General features: G+C 51.7%; 2 protein-coding genes across 2 annotated transcripts; both read right to left on the bottom strand.

Moving 5' to 3' along the window:
* Positions 1 to 10,619: 10,619 nt before the first annotated feature.
* LOC129200593 (olfactory receptor 14C36-like) lies at positions 10,620 to 11,582 on the bottom strand. Its single transcript, XM_054811909.1, has one exon. It carries the CDS (start codon positions 11,580 to 11,582, stop codon positions 10,620 to 10,622), a length of 963 nt encoding a protein of 320 aa, XP_054667884.1.
* Positions 11,583 to 22,286: 10,704 nt separating this feature from the next.
* Positions 22,287 to 23,288, bottom strand: LOC129200596 (olfactory receptor 10AG1-like). The gene is given in 1 exon segment (XM_054811913.1): positions 22,287 to 23,288. A coding segment is annotated over 1 exon segment (1,002 nt).
* Between the last annotated feature and the right edge of the window lie 2,321 nt (positions 23,289 to 25,609).

The raw sequence follows: 25,609 nt of genomic DNA, 5'->3' as shown, positions 1-25,609 counted from the left end.
TGTGAAGGTCCCTCTGGCCTGAAACTCCCACATGTCAGCATTCGAGATTTGTGGGTCAATGCCTCCAGCAGCATAGCAATATGGGGATTTCTCTCCTGCCAAGTATCAATAATTGTTCCCTATTCCTCTGCCAGGGCAATGCCCTGGACCTGTTCCGACATGAAATCACCCAGATCCTCAGGCTCCCCTGCTCAGATGTCCACCTCAGTGAGGCTGGGTTTATTGTGGTTAGTGCCTGTTTAGCATTTGGGTGTTTTGTTTTCATTGTGGTGTCCTATGTGCAGATCTTCAGGGCCGTGCTGAGGATCCCCTCTGAGCAGGGACGGCACAAAGCCTTTTCCACGTGCCTCCCTCACCTGGCCGTGGTCTCCCTGTTTAGCAGCAGTACCGTGTTTGCCCACCTGAAGTCCCCCCAATCTCCTCCCCATCTCTGGATCTGGTGGTAGCTGTTCTGTACTCTGTGGTACCTCCAGTAGTGACACACTATTTACAGCATGAGGAACCGGGAGCTCAAGGATGCCCTTGAGAAAATGATTCCAAGGACATTTTGCTACAGTGACAGAATTACCACCTCTGTCCACAAATGATTCCCAGTGTATCTGATTCCAGCTTTTGTTTGTTTGTTTGTTGTGAGGTTTTTTTTTTGGTTTGATTTCCTTTGGTTTAAACTATAATTATCATTATTGCTGTTGATATTTTTCATTCACGGTTTTTATGTTTCTTTCTTCACAAATATTTGCATTTACGTCACTGTATCTGAGTCATGTACCAACTTTGCATGTATAAGTGAGCCTGGCTGCCTTTATAAAAGTATGTTCAACACTGCTCAGAGTTAGCGTGACTCGTAGCATCTCGATAATACAGTGGGATCTCCCCGGTGCAGTGCTTTCTGTCTGGGCTCTTTCTCCAAAGAGGCATGAGGAACTGCCCCACTGAAATTCCTCTTCCTCCATGTGTTTGGGAGCAAAAAGCTCAGCGTCTGTTTGTGACCTTTTAGAGACGAGATGTCGGACGGGATTTATGCGTCACCAGTCGGTGTCTGATGACAGGTAAGATGGTGAGTGTAACTGAGGGGTGTGCCCAGGGCTCTCACACAGGTGACATTAAGGACACCCATCGTCTAGGAGAGGAATCTGGAGCTGCCTGGAGGGCACAGTGGTTCTCCAGGAGCGGCATGTTCCCAGGGTTGAGTGGGTATGGAAGAGGTCGGCAAAGATGGGGTTGAGGCCTAAAGTACAGGACATGTGCAGACCTCCTCGGGGCACTCTCCAGTTCCTCCCCACCTCTCTACAGCAGCAATTCCCACAGAGGGACACACCGGTCCAGATGTCACCACACCACGGCTCACTGCAGGGGGATGAAAACTCAAGATGTCTGGGGTGGCAGAGCTACTTCTACCACGGCCTCAGATGCAGTTGACCTTGTTCACGCTGAGCACGCACCACTGCCTTGTATGGTGTCCCTCATAGTGCCTACAGCACAGAGGACCCAAATCCTTGCCTGCTAGCCAAATCATTGTATTCCCTTCCCTGCATGCAGTAGTCATGCCACTCTCCTCGAGCTGCCTTTCCCTCTGGACACCTATCAGACAACTTAATGCAATTTCTGGTGCAATGATTGTGAGGCTTTTGGGGAGTCAGCAGTCCTAGGATGAAAGCAAGCACACCTTCAAAATTCACCAGGATTCACACGATTTTGAAGGCTTTTGGAAGATGCGGGTATGAACATGTATCACAGTTTCTGCAGGGGCTATGGGAAAGCCCATACGTACAGTAGTGATGTCTCCAGGAGCTGATCTTAAACTCTCCATCTATCCAGGAGCTGGCCCTGGGATTCCCTCATCCCTCCAGTTACCCCATGGAGAAACACATACACACAGACAAACACACACACGCACACACACACACACACAGACAAACACACACACACACACAGAGTCATGTATTTGGTAGCGGGAGGGCTACACGGAGTGGATCTGCAAGAAGCTGCTAGAAGCTTCCCCTGTGTCCGATAGAGCTGATGCCAGCCGGCTCCAAGACGGACCCAATGCTGGCCAAGGCCAAGCCTATCAGCAACTGTGGCAGTGCCTCTGTGATAACATATTTAAGAAGGAAGAAAAAGAGAGCGACTGAGACTATTTGAGAGGAACAACTCTGCAGACACCAAGGTCAGTGCAGAAGGAGGGGGAGGAGGTGCTCCAGGCACCAGAGCAGATTCCTTTGCAGCCCATGGAGGTTGATGGTGGAGCAGATATCCACCTGCAGCCCACGGACAACCCCACACTGGGGCAGGTGGAGACACCTGAAGGAGGCTGTGACCCTGTGGGAAGCCAGCGCTGGAGCAGGCTCCTGGCAGGACCTGTGGACCCATGAAGAGAGGAGCCAGCGCTGGAGCGGTTATTCTGTCAGGACTTGTGACTCCGCTGGGGGACCCATGCTGGAGCAGTCTGTTCCTGAAGGATTGTACCTTGTGGAAGGGACCCACGCTGGAGCAGGTCATGAAGAAATGTAGCCTGTGGGAAGGACTCAAGCTGGAGAAGTTCATGGAGGACTGTCTCCTAGGAGAGGGACCCCATGCTGGAGCGGGGGAAGTGTGAGGAGTCCTCCGTGAGGAGGAAGGAGGGGCAGAGACAATGTGTGATGAACTGACCACAACCCCCATTCTCCGTCCCCCCGTTATGCTGAGGGGGAGTAGGTAGAGAAATTGGGTCACTGAGTCTTTGAGAGGTTTGTGCAATCTCCTCTCAGTACCTGAGGTTTGTTACTCAGCACCAAATACACCATGGGACTCATTTAAATAAAGCAAGTCTTAACGAGCCATCTCTCCCTCTGTGATTTTCTTCAAGTCTTCAAGAGTTGTACAGATAATTGGAGCTGTTTCCCAGTGTAGTTGTGGAGAAAGATTTCAAAGAACTTCTAATAAAGAGGAGGTTTTATTTCCAAGGGTGTATTTTACTACTTTTCAGTTTAGAGAAGAGGTGATGGCAGCATTCCCCAGTAGATCTTGCTCCAGGGTCTCTCCTAAGGATGCCTGGACAGGAGGAAAAGCACTCCCTTGAGGTCTGACACAGCATGGACAGCCTTCACCTCAGCTCCCCAGCCCCACCATTTCTCTCATTGGCCACCGGGGACTTTCCCTTACATCAGACTTCTCCACTGAATTCTGCAGCTGGATGTTACAGCTCCTTTGTACCAACCCGCACTTGCTTTCCTTAGAGAAATGGCTGCACATATTATTTTTCATCTAATTTGCAAGCAAAGAAAAGTCAAGCACGATAAAGTTTCATCAACAATAAAACACACTCTGCACCATATGCTTACTACAAGCTGCCTCTAATGACGTTGCCTTTCTACAAGGGATAATCTTATGAGAAATGTTTTAGGTAGGTAGGTAGGTAGGTCAGTAGATATATAGATAGATAGGTGATATAGATATATAGATATAAACATAACTAAAGAGTTGGCTAAAGAGACAGTTAGACTACTTAATGACAGGGCAAGCTTTTAATTCCCTGATGTCAAAGCAGCAGCTTTGGGTGGGTGACAGGAATGTGAGTGAACAAAGAGCAGGGAGAGGAGAAAACTGGAGCGCAATGGAAAGGGCCTTTGTCTAGACAGTCTGCTGAAAAGATGACTTTAGAAAGGGTCATTGTATAATAGACAATAGTTAGATGATGAAATAAGGAAGGTTCAGCACAGAGATAAGGAAAATCTTTTTCTCCATGAGGATATCCAAGCATTGGAACTGGTTTCACAGAGACGTTGTGCCGTCTCTGCCCTTGGGTGTTTTCCAGCCCCCAATCGATAAAGCCTCGAGCAATGTGGCCTGACTCCACATCTGATTCTGCTGCGAGCAGAAGGCCAGAATAGACACCTCCTGAAATCCCATTTAAGAAAGTCGAAACCAAAAAGATGCAGCAGTTTCTTGTCCTCAAGGTCTGCATTTGATGACAGCAGGGAAAGTTCTCAGGTTCCCTGTGACCATGGAAGTAAGTCAGGTCCTTAGTTTAGTCAGAGCAGCTGCAGCTCTCATGCCTTGCTCCAGGCACTGCTGCTCAGGTGCAGGCCTGCTTGACAGGTATCCCCAAACTGTCCTGACCATTTCCTTTGCTTCACCATTCATTCCCTTGTCACTCCCTTCCCACCTCTCCAGTCCTACTCCTTATCCCCTCCCATGCAAAAAGACAACCCCTTTTATCCATTTCCTCACAGGCCCTGCACATTCTCCCTTTGAACCCTTATTTGGTGTTTCTGAGGTGGTTAAACGTTGCTTTCTGCCTTGATTAGCAACTACACTACACTAGTACTCTTTTTCTCATCTGTAGTGTCCTGTAGCTACCTAAGTTATCACCTTGTTAGAGGCACCATGGCTCAGGATGAACATCAGCACAGGTACTTTCAATGTTGGAGGTTCATTCCAGAGGGACCTTGACACACCTGGGGATTTGGCCAGCCGAAACTTGAAGATTTAGAAGGAAAAGCTGCAGAACAACTCCGTGCAGCAGCATGGGCGGTGACCACGCAGGCTAAGGAGTGCCTGGAGGAGAAGGGCCTGTGAGTCATGATGGCTGCCGTAGGAGCCAGTGGGCTTTGCATTCCAAAAGGAAAATGGAGAAAATGGAGAGTGTCCGGGGGAGGTCTGCCAAAATGGAGTGAGGAGCCTAAAGCCTGAGCTGTAGGAGAGTCTGAGGGAACTGGGCCTCTCTAGCTGGCTGAAGGGAAGGCATTGGGCAACCTCATAAGAGCCTGCACCTACCTACCTTGAGAGATGAGGGAGCCGAGCTCTCTTCTGCAGTGGCCAATGAACTGACAGAGGAAACAGCCACAAGGTGCCTCTTGGGAGTTTTGGGCTGAGCCTTAGAAAAAATAACATGGACTAGAAGGAGCACTGCTGTGACCTCCACCTTTGGAGCTCTTCAGGTTTCAGCTCTGCAAAGTCACAGCTACGTGGAGGATGGACTAGAGTCCCCCAGCAGTCTCCTCCTGCCAAGCCTTCCAAGAGCTTGTTCCTTGGCACGTGCTGTACAGGAAGAGATTAAGCTGGAGGTGAGGCTCTCTACATCATAGGATAATTCAGGGTGGAAGGGAGCTCTGGAGGTCTCAAGTGCAATGCCCAGCTCAAAGCAGGGCCAGCTCTGAGATCAGACCAGGTTGCTCAGGAAATGTCAGCATCCGCAGAGAAAATTTACACACAAACCAGGTCACCATTACAGAACTGGAGACGAGGCATCTCACCAGCTCCCTGAACACCGCTATCGGTAGGCCATGCCTCCTGAGATTCCTGGGAACATGCACCTTCTTTTCCAAGGAGTGGGTTCCTTATGCAAGTTCCCTGGCATATCTCCAGCCCATGGAGTGCTTTAGACTGTAAACAGAATTGAAAGAAAGCCTCTGACTTGGGTACTATCAACCTCATTGCTCAAAGAGAGGGATATGGAGGCATCTCAGAGCTTCCACGTTCCTGCTACAGATTCAATGCCTCATAGGAAGGAGCTGAAGAAAACACTTTTGAACTGGTATAGCCTTTAGATCATTTCACATGTGAAGGCTCTGCTCTCTGCTTTCAATCGTTGGCACCCTGCTTTTCCTCACCTGCTTTTCCTTGCTCTCCTGCCAAAACCTGACCAAGTGATGAGAAGAAAGGCAGCAGAAAGGCCCTAGGCCTCCATGAATCAGCTGTGGTGTGGCAGCTGGAGGGCGATGGTGTCATTTCATTGTACACCCCACAAAGAATCCAGCTAGGAAGTGAATCTGCAAGTCTGAATCGACAAGGTCCATGGACAGCCCAGGCTGTGTCTATGGCTGTGACTGGAGACCCATACACCTGCAGTGCAGATCAAGCTGGGGCTGAAAGTGGGCTTCAATGGGCTCCTGGGCCCATGGACAGGGATGCAGGTGGAGGCTGCAGGTTATGCTGGTCAGGGCCATGAAGGCCGATGGATGCTCTCAGGGCCCTGACACTGCCCCCGTGGCATCCCACCTGCCAGTGCCCGCAGGAGGCCAAAGTCTCATTCCCTCATGTGCAGGGTCTGTGCTCTGCTAATCTCCTTCCCCTCGTCCCTGGGGATGTGGGAGACCACATGGTCACTGCAGACCAGGCTGACACTGGACCTGCCTGAGAATGGGCTTGGCTGAGAGACCAGCTGTGGCAAGAGCTATGGGACTTGGATTGTAATGAGTGTCAGTAGGAAACTCGTTTTCTTTTTATTAATAATGGCAGTGGAGTTGGGTATCATGAAGGCCCGGAGGAGGACAGAGGTGGCCATGCAGCAAAGGTCCCTCCTCAGGACTGAGGTGTATGGCCAGAGATGGAAATGGCCAGTGTGTGGGGCAGCCAGGGAAAATTGCCCTGCCGGGGCAGCGTCCCTAGGGCGTCCAGGGAAAAAGGCACAGACTGGGCCCCTCTCTTCTGCACCTTTGCTCCTTGCTTCCTTCACCGTGACCCTTGGCTCTGCACCGTGATCTGCACCCTGCCGCATGCCCCCACCCTGCACACTCACACAGCTTAGCTCTACACTGTGTTTGTTCTCTCCTGGGCACATTTCAACCCAGCCCAACCCCTCCCCAGCAATCCCTAATTCTCCTCGCCTCTTCCCAGTACAGTGGCCAAGTCTGGGCTGGCCCACGGCAGTGCCCACGGCAGGGTGCTGCAGAGCTCTGGGCACTCAGCCCACAGCCCCAGCCCCTCTGAAGGGCACAGCAGGTCCTGGGGGGCAGAGCAGGGGGTTCCGGCTCCCCATCGGTCCCAGGGCTTGACCTGGCCGCAAGGGCATGAGGAAACAGAGGCCACTCACCCTCTGGCTCTCCTCTGTTCCTACTGTAGGTGACCCTCCATGCTGACTGCATTTGCCCCCTTCTCTGCCCCCACCAGCCCCACTCTCCAGGACAGCATGGCAATCCTGGCGCTGGAGCTCCTCAGCTAACAGCTCTCCAGTCTCCCTTCCCTGTGCCAGCGGGGCTCCCGCTGCCTCTCCTGTGATCGCAGAGTCCTCGTTTTCCTGTGAATGCCTGGAATTAACACTTTACTTTAAAAGGTAGAAGGGGACGTTCAGATTGATGGCATTTGTCTTCCCAAGTAACCGTTACACGTGATGGAGCCCTGCTTTCCTGCAGATGGCTGAACACCTGCCGGCTGATGGGAAATGGTGAAGGAGTTCCTTATTTTACTTTGCTTGCATGCACGACTTTTACCTATTAAACTGTCTTTATCTCAACCCACAAGTCTTTGCACTTTTACCCTTATGATTTTCTCCCCCATGCTGCCGTGGTTGGAGTGAGCGAACGGCTGTGTAGGGCTTGGTTGCTGCTTGGGATTAAACCACGGGACAAAAGTGCTTTGATTTCTCATTCATTCCTGCCCCCCTAAGGGTTGACTTCAGACAAAAAGATGCTGCTGGTTAATTTATTTTGCTTAAATGCAGAGAGAGTCTGGCTCCTCATTTACACAGACACTGTGGGTCACACAAGACAGGTGGATACCTAGGACGGAGGGGATGAATAAAGACATTTCTTTGCAGACAGCATCATCAAAAGTGGAAAAGGAAAAAAAGAGAGAAAATAAAAAAGAATAAACGAAGAGAAGGAAAGACAGGCTTAGACTGTCAAGATATATATTGGGAGTGATTTGCAGAGGAAGGTACACAGTCTCTGGCTGTTAAATACCATCTAATCAGTTTCCTCAGGGCATCCTTGAGCTCCAGGTTCCTCATGCTGTACATGAGGGAGTTCACTGTTGGATGTAGAACCATGAACAGAACTGCCATCACCAGATACAGGAATGGGGAGGAGATAGAATGGGGCTCCAGGTAGGCAAACATGGCAGTGCTGAAAAACAGGGAGACCATGGCCAGGTGAGGGAGGCACGTGGAAAAGGCTTTGTGCCGTCCCTGCTCAGAGGGGATCCTCAGCACGGCCCTGAAGATCTGCACATAGGACACCACAATAAAAACAAAACATCCCCAAACAAGAAAACCACTAACCACAAGAAGGCCAACTTCCCTGAGGTAGGCATCTGAGCAGGAGAGCTTGAGGATCTGGGGGATTTCACAGAAGAACTGGTCCAGGGTATATCCTTGGCAGAGAGGTATTAAAAATGTATTGGCCGTGTGCACACTGGCATAGAGAAACCCACTGCCCCAGGCAGCTGCTGCCATGTGGGCACAAGCTCTGCTGCCCAGGAGGGTCCCGTAGTGCAGGGGTTTGCAGATGGCAATGTAGCGGTCATAGGCCATGACAGTGAGGAGAAAACACTGCTACAACTAAAAAGAGAAACCAAAATATTTGAGCAGCGCATCCCAAGAAAGAAATTGCACTCTTGTCTCAGAGGTAATTGGCCATGGATCGATGATGCCATGATGGAAGAGCAGTGGAGACAGAGCCCAGGCCGAGGAGGAAGAAGTACATGGGGGTCTGAATGCACTGGTCGCAGGCTATGGTGGTGATGGTGAGGCCATTGGAATAGCTGATGGCATTTGTGGGTTCATCTCCCCACACACACACACTGTGCATGCTTATGTCTCGTCTGAAGCATGCAAACTTGGACTTCTGACCTTGTCATTCAATGTCCCTCTGGGGAGGGAAGAACAGCCTCTCTGAGCTGGGCTGAGAGGCCAGTGCTGGAAATGGTGCTTGTTATTGGCTGCTCTGTGATGGCTGCCCTGGGGCAACTTCCCCGGGATGTCCAGCGAATAAGGGCCCAGAGCAGACTCTGCTCTGCCGGTCCTCCTTCTCTCTCTCAGGAGGCCTGGCTGTGCAAGGACACTGCCGTGTGCCCCCAACCTCCGCACTCACGCACTGTAGCTGATCACTGGTGTTTTCCTCTCCCTGGCACTTCCCATCCCAGCCCCTCCCCAGCTCTCCCCATCTGCCTGCCCTTGCCCCAGCACAGCCCAGCACAGCAGCCCAGGTTGGGACTGACCCCACAGCAGGAAATGGAGGTCGGTGACTGTGTCTCTGGCTGGCATGCTGACAAGATCCCCACCCCAGACAGCCTGCAGCCCCCCGTGCCAGTCCCACTCCCCAGGACAGCACAGAGTCCTGGCCCTGCGGCTCCTCAGGCAGCTCCTGCTGCGGCCCTAAGGATAGGGCAGCCTGCCCGGTCGAAGGATTTCTCTTGCCTTGCACACACGTGGTGCCCTGCTCTTCTCCCAGGACATTCCATTTCCCCACAGAGCCTTTCCCCAGGTGAGCATGTCTGTGTTGGCCTGGCCGGCCATTCCCGCACCCTCTCCTCATGCTCCCCGCAGCCCCTGAGCTGGTGGTGCTGCTCTGCAGAGCGCGTGGGCTGCGGTGCCCGGCGCCACGGGCTGACTCTGCAGGGCCGGTGCCGGTCGGGCTGCGTGGCAGACCTAGCTCAGGGCTGTCACTGCCATTGACTGCCTCCCACACAAGTTCTTCTGAGGCCATGGAGGGTGCGCAGAGGTACCCTGCCTCACTTCCAAGGCCATGAGATGCATTTTGGTGCTGCACTGCATCCAGCCTATGACATTTCACTGAGGGTGATAACGCATCACTCACCAGACTGCTTTCCTTGTGCCTGTTGTGTCCCCCGCGTTGCAGAGCTCGGACTTTCCTGTTCACACCCAGATTTGGCACTTTACCTCTGGTCTCCACCTTGGACAGGCTCACGCTCAGTGGGGCTCCATCCACCGCTGACTCCCCGGCACACGCTGTCCCTGCAGATCCCCTGTGCTCTTCTGGCAGCTCCTGAGTCCCTCCAGAAAAACATTCACTTGCCAGCAGCTCTGTGAACTGCTGTAGAGCCCCAGGCAGGTGAGTTGGGAACCATTCCCCATCCGCATGGGTGTTGGCCACCAACAAGCAACACCGGTACCAGACCTCAGTCCCTAGCAGACCACACTGGGACCTTGATCTCATCCTACTGAGCCCACAGAGAAACAAGCAAAGCAACAAGCCTCTCTGCGGAGTCTATTCTTTGGGCATGTTCTTGAGACCCGCTTCTGAACACCTAAGCCTTCGGGCACTGCCCTGAGAAGACTTCCTTGTATGATGGAAATGCTGCTATGGAGGCCAGCTCTGTATCAGAAGTGCCCGTTGCCTGTCCCTGCCTGCGGTCACAGGACCGCCACACAGCACGACTGTAACCAAGCTTCATGAGCCCCCAGGCCTTCCACCAAAAAAGGGCTCAGGAGAGCATGGAAATGGAAGGAGAACAGCTTGGGAAAGACCAAGTGCTGGTGCTCCCTGGCAGTGCGGCTGCGCTGACACTCTTTTCTTCTTCCCCTCTGGACACAGGCTCCCTGCAGCTGCAGAGCAGGTCTTGGAGGAAGGACCTCAGAAAAAAGAGTCAATGCAGGGCACTTTGTTTTGTTTAAACACCCAGAGGGTATGACTCCTCATTTGCACAGCCTCCAGGTCACACAAAAGCTGGATAGATTGTGAATTAGAAATGGGTCAAATAAAGACATTTCTTTGTGGAAAGCATTCAGATAAGTAAAACAAAAAACAAATAACCCAAACTTCACACGCCCCCCCACAAACCCCCTTCCCCCAAGACCAAAATGATCATAAAAAAAACTTCCAGAAGACTGGCTGGGCCTGTAATGAGATATATTATGAATATTCTGAAGAAGAAAACAGGCATTTTATTGTTTCTGGAAATCATCCAGTCATTAGTTTCCTGAGGGCATCCTTAATCTCATGGTTCCTCATGCTGTAGATGAGGGGGTTCATGGCTGGAGGCACCACTGAGTACAGAACAGCCACCACCAGGTCCAGAGATGGGGAGGAGATGGAGGGGGGCTTCAGGTAGGCAAACATGGCAGTGCTGATAAACAGGGAGACCACAGCCAGGTGAGGGAGGCACGTGGAAAAGGTTTTGTGCCGTCCCTGCTCAGAGGGGATCCTCAGCACGGCCCTGAAGATCTGCACATAGGACACCACAATGAAAACAAAACACCCAAAGGCTAAACAGACACTAACCACAAGAAGGCCAACTTCCCTGAGGTAGGCATCTGAGCAGGAGAGCTTGAGGATCTGGGGGATTTCACAGAAGAACTGGTCCACAGCATTGCCGTGGCAGAGGGGTAGGGAAAATGTATTGGCCGTGTGCAGCAGAGCATTGAGAAACCCACTGCCCCAGGCAGCTGCTGCCATGTGGGCACAAGCTCTGCTGCCCAGGAGGGTCCCGTAGTGCAGGGGTTTGCAGATGGCAACGTAGCGGTCATAGGCCATGATGGTGAGGAGAAAATACTCTGCTGAGATCAAGAAGACTAACAGAAAGAGCTGTGCAGCACATCCTGTGTAGGAGATGGCCCTGGAGTCCCAGAGGGAATTGGCCATGGCTTTGGGGAGAGTGGTGGAGATGAAGCCCAGGTCTAGAAGGGAGAGGTTGAGGAGGAAGAAGTACATGGGGGTGTGGAGGTGGTGGTGACAGGCTATGGCGGTGATGATGAGGCCGTTTCCCAGGAGGGCAGCCAGGTAGATGCCCAGGAAGAGCCCGAAGTGCAAGAGCTGCAGCTCCCATGTGTCTGCGAATGCCAGGAGGAGGAATTCAGTGATGGAGCTATGGTTGAACATTTGTTCAGTCTGGGCATGGGGAACTGTTGAAAGAGGACAAGACATTGACAAGTTAGGGCAGACTTCTTTGAGCCTGTCCTATGCTGTTTCCCAAAGATTTCCCTCAAAATTCCATCTCTTTCTTGGGACGGGGGGGAAGTTTATTCGATTCCTTTTTCTGAGCTCAGGTTGGTGCTGCTGAGTGAGGGCACTTTCTTGAAGGGGCAGAAATCCTCATCTTTCACCTTGCTCTCAGCCTGGACACTGGTGAGCCCTGAGGGACAAAAGGGCTCCCTGATCCCTAATCCAGAGTCAGGAGAGCTGGTCTGCCCACAAGTGACCTGATGTTCACCACGCAGGTGCCCTGTGGTTATTGCACCTTTCTTCATCAGAGGTGATCTCACGCACAATATACTTGAAGAAGAAACTGGAACTCCGAAGAGTTCAGCTTCAAAGTCCATTTCTCCAAGCTCTTCTCTCTTTCTCTAAGCAGCTGAGCAGAGAGTGATGCCGAGGGGTGGCCTGGCTCTCTGCTCCCTGGAGTTGTCCCTGCTGGGAGCCGTTTCTCTGTCTCCAAGTCTCCTCCCTGTCACTGCTCACAGACCCCATCCCACCTGCTCTGTGCTCAGCTCTGCCCTGAAGACACCTCCTGGCAGCAGGGCTCTGCCCAGGGCATCTCCCTGTTAGCAGCTCCGCAGGAGTAGGTCAGAGAAGCACTGATGCTGCAAGCAAAGGTGATGGTGGTGCTGTCTGCTGGTAGAGGAGTGGGTGAAGGCACTTAGGAGGCTTCTGGCAGCTTTGTTGATCCCTCAGTGTAAGGGTTCAGGAGTCTCAGTGACTTCTTCAAACTTGACAGCTCCTCTCCCCTTTCCCTTAGGAGACAGCTGAGAAGGTAGTCCCTGCCTTGACCTTCCTCTTGAAATGCTGCCTCTGCCATTTTCCTCGTGGTGATCTGGAGCACTAACCAGCCCTGCCTACACAGCACCCTCTCAATCAATATCAGAAGGATCCTACCCTGTTGGGGGGTCACTTCTTCCACCCACTCCTTCTCCATGGTGTGTAACGCCGTGGGGAGCTCCCTGGTCAGGCTGAGTGCTGACCCTGGCAGGCGGCAGAGTCCCTGTCATGGCACATGAGACCCCTGGGGCACAGAGACCCTGCTCTGAAGAACAGTCCTGGGCACCCCTGGGCTGTACACCCACCTTCACACCCTGCAGCCGTCCCTGTCCCTGTCATGCCCTGTCCCTCTGATGGTGCAGCAGGAAAACCCTGCTCTGGAGCTCGTCCTCCTCCTCTATAGAAGAGAGAGATCCCATAGGCTGTGGGTTATGTCAGCTTTAGGAGATCCCTCCATGAACTGCAGCTGCATTGGCCTGCACCCAGAGACTTACTGTGTCAAGGGCCGTGAAGATTTCTCCTCTTTTGACCTCTCAGCATCCTCCCAGGCCCATCTGCCGTTGGCCTTTCTCTTCCCCTCACTGCCTGCAGGCAGTGCCCTCAGCCCTGCTGCGCTTTGCAGAGGAGCTGCTCCTGGGCAGAGCTGTCTCTCTGCAGCGCTGCCCGCTTGCCAGGAGCTCCCTCCATCCCAGGAGCCCAGCTCAGATCAGCAGCAGAGGACCAGCCCAAGGCATTTTAATGACCCCTCTGGTGGGATTGGTCCCTGAACCTCAGACACTGAGAGGAAATTGAAGAAACCTCTCCAGAAGTCCAAGTCAGATGCAAACTCCAAAGTTTCTTGGAGTGTTAACAGGTCCCACCGAGGACCATTACTGACGAAGCCTCCCCAGGGGCTGGTTAGAGCAGAAAGCTGGAGGCAGAGATGACAGGTAGACAAAGGCAATGTAAATGTGGAACAGATTCTGAGTAATCCTGGATGTCTTGTATCAAGTCAAAGGGACAAGCTGTGACCCCCAGCCCCTGGGAAGGGAGATCCTGTCCCTCACACATTGCTCAGGGCTCTTCCTGGGGCAGTGTGATGTGAGGATGGGCAATGTCAAGGGCAGGACCACGGTCCAACACCTCCCAGGCTCCCGGGTGGGGAAGGGGAGGCCATGAGACTCTAGTGCTGTAAGGATGAGGTGCTCCCTCATAGGCATCAGTGGCAGAGACAACACCCATAGCCAAGGGGAGAAAGAGCTCATCTCTGTTGGGGGCTTTTCAGACTTTTGTCATCCCTCTGTCCTCTTCACTGCAGGCCATTGTCCTTTGGTGTCCCACACCTGTACCTCCTCCTCCTCCTCGAATCATCATAGAATGGTTTGGGTTGGGAGGGAGCTCAAAGATTATCTAGTTACAACCCCCCTGCTGTGGGGAGGGACACCCTCCACTAGACCACGTTGCCCAAAGCCTCATGCAACCTGGTCTTAAACACTTCCAGGGATGGGGCATCCATCCAGGAGGATCTGCTCCATGATCTTGCCAGGCACGGAGGTGCCTGCTGCCTCTTTCTCTGCAGGCTGTAGACATCCACCCTGCTACCACACCTTGCTCTCAGCTCAGCATCTCCCTTCCTTTACTGATATCTCTCCACCCTCCCTGGCTGTTCCTTGAAACACAAAGCCTTGGGCTGATCCAGTTTCCCTCTGGGTGACTTCATACACCATGGCACTGCCCTTTGAGTGACGTTTCTTCATGTCCAGTCTAGGCCTCCTCAGCTGCACTTTGTGGCATTACTTCTTTCTCATGCTCTATCTCACTGCAAAGGGAAGCTCTGTCATCTCTGAAGCAACTCTTCAAGCACTCTCAGGCCACTCCTGTACTGCCTGGAGCCTCCACACTGCTGGGCCAAAGAACGCCCAGTCCCTTGACCACCCCACACAGGTCATGTGCACTAGGTCCCAAGCCTCACCTTGGCAGACCTCCACTTGACACTCCCCACTTCTCCCTACTTCTCCAAAACAGGGAGCCACATCCTGGGACACACCCATGTGTGTAGGCCACACCAATGTGAGTTGAGGGGGATGATAAGGCAGGTTGTTTGGGTGGCCCATGTTCCTCCTAATGCAGCCCCGTGACGCAGCAATGCCCCTAATGCAACACTGTAGTTGGTGGATGTCTGCTGTGGACCTCCTGATGAGGCAGAGGAAGTAGATGAGGCCTTCTTCAGACAACTGGAAGAAGCTTGGTCCTCATGGCAGACCTGCACTATCCCAGTATTGACTGAATGGGCAACACAGCAAGGTGAAAGCCATCCAGGAGGTTTCTGGAGTTCACTGACAACACCTTCCTGAGAACGGTGACTGAGGAGCCAGTGAGGGGGGCGGTCCTTCAGGACGTCATACGTCGAAACAAGGAAGAGCTGGTCAGGGATGGAATATCCGGGGTGGGAAAGTAGAGTTGAGGTTCCTGAGGGAAGGGAACAAGGCAAAGAGCAGGACTTGAGGAGAGACAGCTTTGGCATGTGGACGAACCTGCTTGGAAGAATCCCATGGTTTAGGGTCCTGCAGAGAAGAGGGAAGAGCTGTTTGATAGACAAGGATCTCCTCTTCAAGCTTCATAACAGTACACCCAGACATGCAGGAAGTCAAGCAACATTGCAGGAGGCTGGACTGGGTGAGAAAGGAGCCCCTGACAAAAATCAAGCATGAAGAGGAAGCCCAGAGAAGGTGGAAGCTGGCTGCCTTCCAGCCTCAATGGTTCTGTGATTTGGCGATGGAGAGAGCCGTTGTGGTGGGTTGACCCCAGCTGGATGCCGAGTTCCCACCAAAGCCTCTCTATCACTCCCCCTCCTCAGCTGGACAGGGGAGAGAAAAGATAACAAAAGGCTTGTGGGTTGAGATAAGGACAGGGAGAGATCATTCACCATTTACCATCACGGGCAAAACAGACTCAACTTAGAAAAAAATAATCCAATTTATTACCAAGTGAAACAGAGTAATAAGAAATAAAACCAAATCTCAAAACACCTTTCCCCCACACCTCCCTTCTTGCCGGGCTCAACTTCACACCTCCCTTCTTGCCGGGCTCAACTTCACTCCCGATTTCTCTACCTCCTCCCCCTCAGCAGAATGGGGGGACGGAGAATGGGGGTTGTGGTCAGTTCATCACACATTGTCTCTGCCCCTCCTTCCTCCTCACGGAGGACTCCTCATGCTTCCCCCGCTCCAGCGTGGGGTCCCTCTCCCAGGAGACAATCCTCCATGAACTTCTCCAGCTTGAGTCCTTCCCACAGGCTACATTTCTTCATGACCTGCTCCAGCGTGGGTCCCTTCCACAAGGTACAATCCTTCAGGAACAGACTGCTCCAGCATGGGTCCCCCAGCGGAGTCACAAGTCCTGACAGAATAACCGCTCCAGCGCTGGCTCCTCTCTTCATGGGTCCACAGGTCCTGCCAGGAGCCTGCTCCAGCGCTGGCTTCCCACAGGGTCACAGCCTCCTTCAGGTGTCTCCACCTGTCCCAGTGTGGGGTCGTCCGTGGGCTGCAGGTGGATATCTGCTCCACCATCAACCTCCATGGACTGCAAAGGAATCTGCTCTGGTGCCTGGAGCACCTCCTCCCCCTCCTTCTGCACTGACCTTGGTGTCTGCAGAGTTGTTCCTCTCAAATAGTCTCAGTCGCTCTCTTTTTCTTCCTTCTTAAATATGTTATCACAGAGGCACTGCCACAGTTGCTGATAGGCTTGGCCTTGGCCAGCATTGGGTCCGTCTTGGAGCCGGCTGGCATCAGCTCTATTGGACACAGGGGAAGCTTCTAGCAGCTTCTTGCAGAAGCCACCCCCTGTAGCCCTCCCGCTACCAAATACATGACTCTGTGTGTGTGTGTGTGTGTTTGTCTGTGTGTATGTGTTTCTCCATGGGGTAACTGGAGGGATGAGGGAATCCCAGGGCCAGCTCCTGGATAGATGGAGAGTTTAAGATCAGCTCCTGGAGACATCACTACTGTACGTATGGGCTTTCCCATAGCCCCTGCAGAAACTGTGATACATGTTCATACCCGCATCTTCCAAAAGCCTTCAAAATCGTGTGAATCCTGGTGAATTTTGAATGTGTGCTTGCTTTCATCCTAGGACTGCTGACTCCCCAAAAGCCTCACAATCATTGCACCAGAAATTGCATTAAGTTGTCTGATAGGTGTCCAGAGGGAAATGCAGCTCGAGGAGAGTGGCATGACTACTGCATGCAGGGAAGGGCATACAATGATTTGGCTAGCAGGCAAGGATTTGGGTCCTCTGTGCTGTAGGCACTACGAGGGACACCATACAAGCCAGTGGTGCGTGCTCAGCGTGAACAAGGTCAACTGCATCTGAGGCCGTGGTAGGAGAAGCTCTGCCACCCCAGACATCTTGAGTTTTCATCCCCCTGCAGTGAGCCGTGGTGTGGTGACATCTGGACCGGTGTGTCCCTCTGTGGGAATTGCTGCTGTAGAGAGGTGGGGAGGAACTGGAGAGTGCCCCGAGGAGGTCTGCACATGTCCTGTACTTTAGGCCTCAACCCCATCTTTGCCGACCTCTTCCATACCCACTCAACCCTGGGAACATGCCGCTCCTGGAGAACCACTGCGCCCTCCAGGCAGCTCCAGATTCCTCTCCTAGACGATGGGTGTCCTTAATGTCACCTGTGTGAGAGCCCTGGGCACACCCCTCAGTTACACTCACCATCTTACCTGTCATCAGACACCGACTGATGACGCATAAATCCCGTCCGACGTCTCGTCTCTAAAAGGTCACAAACAGACGCTGAGCTTTTTGCTCCCAAACACATGGAGGAAGAGGAATTTCAGTGGGGCAGTTCCTCATGCCTCTTTGGAGAAAGAGCCCGGACAGAAAGCACTGCACTGGGGAGATCCCACTGTATTATCGAGATGCTACGAGTCACGCTAACTCTGAGCAGTGTTGAACATACTTTTATAAAGGCAGCCAGGCTCACTTATACATGCAAAGTCGGTACATGACTCAGATACAGTGACGTAAATGCAAATATTTGTGAAGAAAGAAACATAAAAACCATGAATGAAAAATATCAACAGCAATAATGATAATTACAGTTTAAACCAAAGGAAACCAAACCAAAAAAACCCAACCTCACAACAAACAAACAAACAAAAGCTGGAATCAGATACACTGGGAATCATTTGTGGACAGAGGTGGTAATTCTGTCAGTGTAGCAAAATGTCCTTGGAATCATTTTCTCAAGGGCATCCTTGAGCTCCCGGTTCCTCATGCTGTAAATAGTGTGTCACTACTGGAGGTACCACAGAGTACAGAATAGCTACCACCAGATCCAGAGACGGGGAGGAGATTGGGGGGACTTCAGGTGGGCAAACACGGTACTGCTGCTTGTGTTGGGTTTTGTGTGGCAAGGTTTTGGTAGCGGGAGGGGCTACAGGGGTGGCTTCTGTGAGAAGTTGCTAGAAGCTTCCCCTGTGTCTGACAGAGCCAATGCCAGCCGGTTCCAAGATGGACCCGCCCCTGGCCAAGGCCAAGCCAATCAGCGCCTCTGTGATAACATATTTAAGAAGGAAAAAAAACCAGAGAAAGCTTTTGCAGCTGGAGAGAGGAGTGAGAAGATGTAAGAAACTCTGCAGACACTAAGGTCAGTGAGGAAGGAGGGGGAGGAGGCGCTCCAGACACCAGAGCAGAGATCCCCCTGCAGCCCGTGGTGAAAACCATGGTGAGGCAGGCTGTCCCCTGCAGCCCATGGAGGAAGGATGAGGGGGTGTAGAGATTCCACCTGCAGCCCGCGGAGGACCCAACGCCGGAGCAAGTGGAGGCACCTGAAGGAGGCTGTGGCCCGTGGGAAGCCCACGCTGGAGCAAGTCCGGGCCGGACCGGTGGACCCGTGAAGAGGGGAGCCCACGCCAGGGCAGGTTTGCTGGCAGGACTTGTGACCCTGTGGGAGAGACCCCACGCTGGAGCAGTTTGCTCCTGAAGGTCTGCACCCTGTGGGAGAGACTACGCTGGAGCAGTTTGTGAAGGACTGTAGCCCGTGGGAGAGGCTCCATGTTGGAGCAGGGGAACGATGAGAGGAGTCCTCCCCCTGAGGACAAAGAAGCAGCAGAGACAATGTGTGCTGAACTGACCGCAACCCCCATTCCCTGCCCCCTTGTGCCGCTGAGGGGGGAGGAGGTTGAAGCCGGGAGTGAAGTTGAGCCCGAGAAGATGGGAGGGGTGGGGGAAGGTGTTTTAAGACTTGATTGTATTTTCTCATTGCTCTACTCTGTTTTGCCTAGTAATAAATTAGATGAATTTCCTCTCTAAGTTCAGTCTGTTTTGCTCGTGACGGTAATTAGTGAGTGATCTCTCCCTGTCCTTATCTCGACCCAAGCCTTTTGTTAGACTTCTCCTCTCCCATCCCGCTGGGGGAGGGGTGAGTGAGCGGCCACGTGGCACCCAGCTATCGGCTGGGCCTAAACCACGACACTGCTAAACAGGGAGACCACGGCCAGGTGAGGGAGGCACGTGGAAAAGGCTTTGTGCCGTCCCTGCTCAGAGGGGATCCTCAGCACGGCCCTGAAGATCTGCACATAGGACACCACGATGAAAACAAAACACCAAATGCTAAACAGACACTGACCACAATAAACCCAGCCTCACTGAGGTGGACATCTGAGCAGGGGAGCCTGAGGACCTGGGTGATTTCATGTCGGAACAGGTCCAGGACCTTCAAACCCTCGTGCCTTTGGCCAACAGAAAGGCAAGGTCTGCATCTTGAGCAGAATAAACCGCATGCATGAGGACCATGATGTGCCTGGCTGAGGAGAAGGGCATGGGGTTATGATGGATGCCATATGAGCCAGTGGGTTTCCCATTTTGAAAGGTGGATGGAGAAACTGGAGAATGTCCAGAGGCAGTTTGTCATGATGAGATTTGGGGCCTAAAGCACGAGCCGTGTGGAGAGGCAGAAGGAACTGGGTCTCTTTAGTCTGCTGAAGGTGAGGAGCAGGGCACTCAAAGGCAGCTGAATCCTGGCAGAGGCAACAGCCACAAGTTTCCTCCTGGGACCTTCACACTGGGCCTTCAGAAAGAGTGAACAGAGGGTGCTGCTGATGGCAGCAGGACACCCAGAACTCTCTGTGATCTCCATCTTTGGAGGTCTTCAGTTTCCAGCCAAGCTGACTGTGGGACTGGCGATACCCCACCCTTTGCTGGGAGGCTGGACCAGAGATCCCAGCGCTCCCTTTCCCAACAACCCTTCCATAAGCCCGTGCCTTGCAGTGTGCCCCAGGAGAAAGGATTCAGCTGGAGGTGGGGGTCTCTGCAGCAGGGGGTCATAGGACGATTCAGGGTGGAATGCTCCTGTACTCAGGAGGTCTCTAGTTCTACCTTTGGTTCCAAGCAGGGCCAGCTCGGAGGTCGGAGCAGGTTGCTCCATAGACATCAGCATCCCAGTACAGAGGCTGCACGTGTGCCAGGCATTGAATCCACCGTTATGGAAATGGACACAAAGCCTTTGAGCGGCTCCTTGAACCCAGGAATCGGTATGCCATGCCTCCCGAGATTCCCAGGAACACCTAAGCTTTCTGTGCAGAGGAATGCGAGTCCACTTTCCCTGTCCTGGCCAGTCTCCTGGCAAATGTGGTGCTGTAGGTTCTGAAGAGAACCAGAAGAATCTCTTTGAGGAGGTTAGTTTCATTTTACATGCTGAATTGCAGGGCAGATGAAGGGAGCTCAGAGCTTCCAGGCTCCCTGCCGCACAGTTAGCACATCAGAGACTGGAAATGCAGGTAGCGGTGTTGTGTTAGCGTACACCACGTGGAAATGTTGTCTTCCTTTGTGCTTTTGCATAAGCTGGGGTCTGTCCCTTGGCCGCCTGTGGCTAAAAAAGCAACAGCTCCCCTCTTCCACCTCCCTCTCCTCCACACAACAGGGAGGAGAGAGATGAAGCAGGGATAATTTAAGGGCAATACTGTCTAAGAAGTGTAATATTGAAATGGTAACAGTGAGAGAAGCAGCACTGCGTTTTAAGAACTTCATGCCAGAGGCTAACTGCTGAGAACTTATGGCTCTTTTGTAAAGTAGAAATGAATGTTGGGAATGAAATTGAAGTGCTTTGATTAATCCTAATGAAGAAAAAGAAGGAATTCCCTTACAGCACTGTGCTGTTCGTGTTATTAGTGACAGGACCACTAATTCCTTAAACGTCCTTGAGAGCTTCTTTATTTTCCTCCTTTCCAAAGCTTAGTCTACTCAGATTGCCAGAGGACTACCTCCAATCTCTGCAACCCAAAGCTCTCCAGCCTTCTCTCATCAAAGGTCTTTTACCCCGGGACATATCTCACCATCACTTCAATACGCTGCCCAGGGTCTATTTTTCAGGTGGGTGAGGTCAGGCTATTCCTTTGCAAAGCCTTCCCTACAAAAGTCTTGTCTAGGTGCTGATCCCACTGTAGCACCTCATGCTGGGCACCACTCCAGCCTCCTTCTGCAGAGCTCCAGTGGATGGGCAATTTTCCTGTTTCTGTCCTACCCATTCACCTTCCCAATCTTTTTGTATTGTTTGCTTATCGAATATTGTCTCAGGAAACACATTTGTCCTCCACAGCATCAGCCATTTGCAATTGCAGGCTGAGATATTTCCCCTCGTGGAGCAGACATTGTGCAAAGCTGCTCCGTTTGGGGAAACCCACTTCATGCTGCATAGGCATTTGGGCTACAACCCCCCACTGGCTCATTTTTTAAAGAGACAGTTTCAGACTGGCAAAGCAGATTCAGCACATAAATGCGTGTGCTGGTTTTGGCTGGGACGGAGTTAATTTTCTCCATAGTAGCTTGCATGGGGCTGTGTTTTGGATGTGTGCTGAAAACAGTGTTGATAACACAGGGATGGTTTAGTTACTGCTGAGCAGTGCTTGCACGATGTCAAGGCCTTTTCTGCTTCTCGCACCATCCCACCAGCGAGAAGTTTGGAGGGGACACAGCTGGGACAGCTGACCTCACCTGACCAAGGGATATTCCATACCATATGACATCGTGTTGAGCCATAAAAGCTGGTGGAAAAAGAAGGAAGGAGAGGGCATTGGGAGTGACGGTGTGTGTCTTCCCAAGTAACCATTGCGCGTGATGGAGCCCTGCTTTCCTGGAGATGGCTGAACACCTGCCTGCTGATGGGAAGTGATGGAGGAATTCCTTGTTTTGCTTTGCTTGTGTGCACGGCTTTTGCTTTACCTAATAAACTGCCTTTATCTCAGCCCCCCAGTTTTCTCACTTTTACCCTTCCGAGTCTCTCCTGTCCCACCAGGGTGGGGAGTGAGCAAGCTGCTGTGTGGTGCTTAGTTGCCGACTGGTATTAAACCATGGCAAAAAGACACTCCACGGGTCCCTGGGACTCTATCCCAGTGCTGGACTTTCCCCCCGGTGACTTTTTTTTTTATTCTTTCTGTCAAGTTAGTGAAGCATTACACAACTCAGTGCAAGACATCATAGCAGGGGAAGATGACCTTCATGACTTTTAATGTTTTTAGGTTGATTCCATGCAGTGACACTCTAGACAGTCCATGGGGTCTAGGAAGTGATTTCTCAAACCTGAGGGTAGTCATCTCTTCATCGGTTGTGTCACCTTTGGGCCTCATTGACTGCTGACCACGATTCGACTATTTCCCTTTAACTTTACATTGGTCAGACAGAGCTTGAAGGAGCTGTTTGCATTAATCATGGTGGGGCATGACATACCAGGAATGGCTCAGGCCACCTTCCCCCTTCTTGAGGAGGATGGAAGCCAAGCTGGACATGTGGGGTTTTTTGGGGCAAATGTGGGATGCCTTTTTTCAGACAACCACGTACCCCAGTGGGGCATTTGGGACTATTTGGGGCTATTTTACATACTCTGTAGTATCACTTTGTCCATAGGAGTCTCTTCAAGGCAATTCTCACTTCCTTGTTCCTCAGGCTATAGATGACAGGGTTAAACATGGGGGTCACAATTGTGTAGAACAGGGCAAGGTACTTGTCAGGGTCTACAGAATCCCTTGACCGTCACTTTAAGTAGACGATTGTGGCTGAGCCATAGAAGAGCGTCACCACCGCGAGGTGTGAAGAGCAGGTGGAAAAGGCTTTGTGTCTGCCCAGAACTGAAGGTATTCTCAGAATTGCCCTGATAATTTTAATGTAAGAAATAACTATGAAGGAGAAGGGAAGGATCACAAAGACCAGGATGATGGTGTACAGCATCACTTGGTTCCAGAAAGTGTCTGCACAGGCCAGTTCCGGCAGAGGGGGGACATCCCAGAAAAAGTGGCGAAGGTCCCGGGATGCACAGAAGGGCAAAGTGAACACCTGGTAGGTCTGTCCTACTTGCACTGGTACGACGACCACCCACGACCCCACCAGCAGTCTGATGCAGACACCCCTGCTCATGATGAGGGTGTAGTGCAGGGGGTCACAGATGGCTATGTAGCGGTCGTAGGCCATGGCAGCCAGGAGAAGGCATTCGATGCTGCCCAGCAAAACCAGGAAATAGAGCTGGGCAGCACAGCCAAGCAAGGAGATCCTGCCGTCTTCCATCAGGAAACCCACCAGCATTTTTGGCAGAGTGACTGACGTGGAGCAGATCTCCAGGAAGGACAGGTTCCTCAGGAAGAAATACATGGGGCTGTGGAGGCTTGAGTCCAGCACTGTGATGAGTGCAATCAGGCTGTTCCCTGTGAGAGCCACGAGGTAGATGAGCAGGAATATGGTGAAGCACAGGCCCTGCAGGCTGGAGTGCTCAGAAAATCCCAGGAGAATGAATCCAGATCCAACGGTGTGGTTCTCCAAGCCTTTTCTTTGGGGCATTTTCCCTATGCAGAGCAAGCCAAACCACAGGCTCTTAGAGGATGCTGATGGCCCGTCCACCATCACGTACACTCCAAGCCTGGAGAAAGATTACAAACATCAGCAGACACGTGATTGCAGGGTTAGGCAAGCTTGACCAAGATATGCATGAACGTTTGGCAATCTAACATGGGTTGCTTGCTGCAGGGAGGTTTGTAAAGGGAGGAGAGAACAGAATCCTTGAGCCTGAATGTCTGGGTTTTGTCACATGGATAACAGAAACTTGACTTTCTTTTTTTAGAGGTGATTTTATTACCTAGAATATCTGGTGAGAGATGAGAGAAAAGGAAGAGAATGGATCAATACTAGCCCCTTTAAGAACAGTCTTGCTTACGTTCCTTGTCCAGACCTTGTAAGAGCTGCACTGAATGTAAGAACATTAAGAAGACATAGGGTGAAAAGGAGGAGAGGGACGAAAAAGGGGAAGAGAAAGCAAGGCTGGGCTGGGCACGGAGAGGCAATCAAAACAAAGCAAGGCAAGGCATGGCTTGATTCTTAGACCTTAGTGAGAGACATTAATCCCAGCTTTCCTCATGTGTAAGAGCTCATCTCTTGATACTGTGTCCACACACAAAGATCTGGGAGAATATATTTAGATCTGAATCATTCATTTTTACATGGCGAAGGGTGAATCCCATCAAAATTAAAACAGGCTTCTGTCCGTCAAGGAATCGAGTAATACTGATGCATCCATGGGACTTCTTAACAAGACAGATGAGCAGCAGTCTCTGCATCAACCACAAGTTTTCAGGGTGCTAAAAGACACGTTTATGCAAGCAATCAAACGGCTTCATGCAGTTTTCAGTCATACAGAGAAGAAGGTGATTAAAATTGGGTCATGTCCTGACAATACCCACTTTTTCTGAACAGGTCAGACTTTTGTAACTTCTCCATGAGTCCTGAATTATTCAGCTTTCCTAAGTTTCCTGCTCTGTCACTTGGATTTCTGACAGCTTACAAATCCAGCCGAGGGCCCATTCGCTCTGATCCCAGCCCTGCAATGCTTCCCTCTCCCCTGCAAGCCCTTGCAGAAGCAGAGCAATGCTCTTGCTGCCTGGGGAACTGAGCCTTCCCTTTGCATTTCCCACCTTCCCAGAGCATCAAGACTTCTTGCGGGGCGCATTTGCAGGATGTGAGCTCCAAGCAAGCAGCACTGCAGTAGCAGGTGTCTTCCTATGAAGAAGAGACTCAGCTGAAAGATGTTTAAGAAGCTCAGTTTGACATGGGGAAGGAATATGCTCTTCCAGGCAGAGGACTGAGGATGCTGGCGGTGTCTCCCCAGCCATCGCTAACTCCCTTTGCAAAGTCTTCTTAAACTCTGATGCATTACTGAGGAGAACAGCAGGTCATAAAACATGGAATTAAAGCATTCAGATTAGCCAAATGAAAAACACAGAAGGGTTTTCTCACGAGAAAAATCTGGATTCACAAAAACATGTGGTCCTAGTAGTTTGATTCTTTTTCCAAGGCATTCCTGCCTTTTTCCTGTGAGTTTTATGTATCTCACAGAGGTTTGTTCCTTTGTTACCTTTGTTTCCAAGACAACATTGGGGTTGGTGTGAGGGAAAAGTCACCATGGTTGTTTTCTAATCTACCTACTGATTCATGTAAGTGTACCGAAAAAAAGAAATACCTTTGTTTTCTGAAAAAACTGTGAGATACCCACATGTATGTTAAATTAAGGCTTTAACTCAAAGCACCCATTTGTATGCAGGTTATCCACATGCCAGCATTTCCTGGTCATTTCAAAATGCCCTCAGACATACAGCCTATTCTTTGTAACTCTCCGATGTCTCAGCGCTTCGCAAGATCACAGGTAGAGCAGAGTTCCGGCCAGCTTTGCTGACGGGAAACTGCCAGAGAACTTCTCATACGGTGACTGTCTCACAGGCGGCATTTCTCAGAGCTGAAGGAAGCCCGTTCCAGTGAGCCCGGCCAAGCTGGACAGATGCCTGCAGCTGCTGCTGGCGGTGTCTGTGCTGCCACACTATCTCCGCATTTCAGGGCAGGCCAAAAGGCACTTACCGTTGTCAGGAGCCAAGAGGCAGGAGCACACTCCTCAGTCCCTGATGCTGCAGGAGGCAGCGGTGACCTCTTTTTCTCTCCGTCATTGCCCTGGAAACCACCTGGGATTTCAGGAGGTCTCTGCTCTGGCGTCCTGCTCACAACAGAATCAGGTATGGAGTCAGACAGCGTTGCTCAAGGCTTTATCCAGTTGGGGCTGGAAAACACCCAAGGACAGAGATGGCACAACGTCTTGGGGAAGCCTGCTCTGATGCTCAGATGCCCTCAGGGGAAAAAAGATTTTCCTTATCTCTGCGCTGAACCTGCCTTATTGCATCATC

The sequence above is a fragment of the Grus americana genome, unplaced genomic scaffold, assembly GCF_028858705.1.
Source record: "Grus americana isolate bGruAme1 unplaced genomic scaffold, bGruAme1.mat scaffold_339, whole genome shotgun sequence".
In the NCBI taxonomy this organism is placed as follows: Eukaryota; Metazoa; Chordata; class Aves; order Gruiformes; family Gruidae; genus Grus; species Grus americana.
This window is presented reverse-complemented; position numbering and strand designations above follow the sequence as displayed.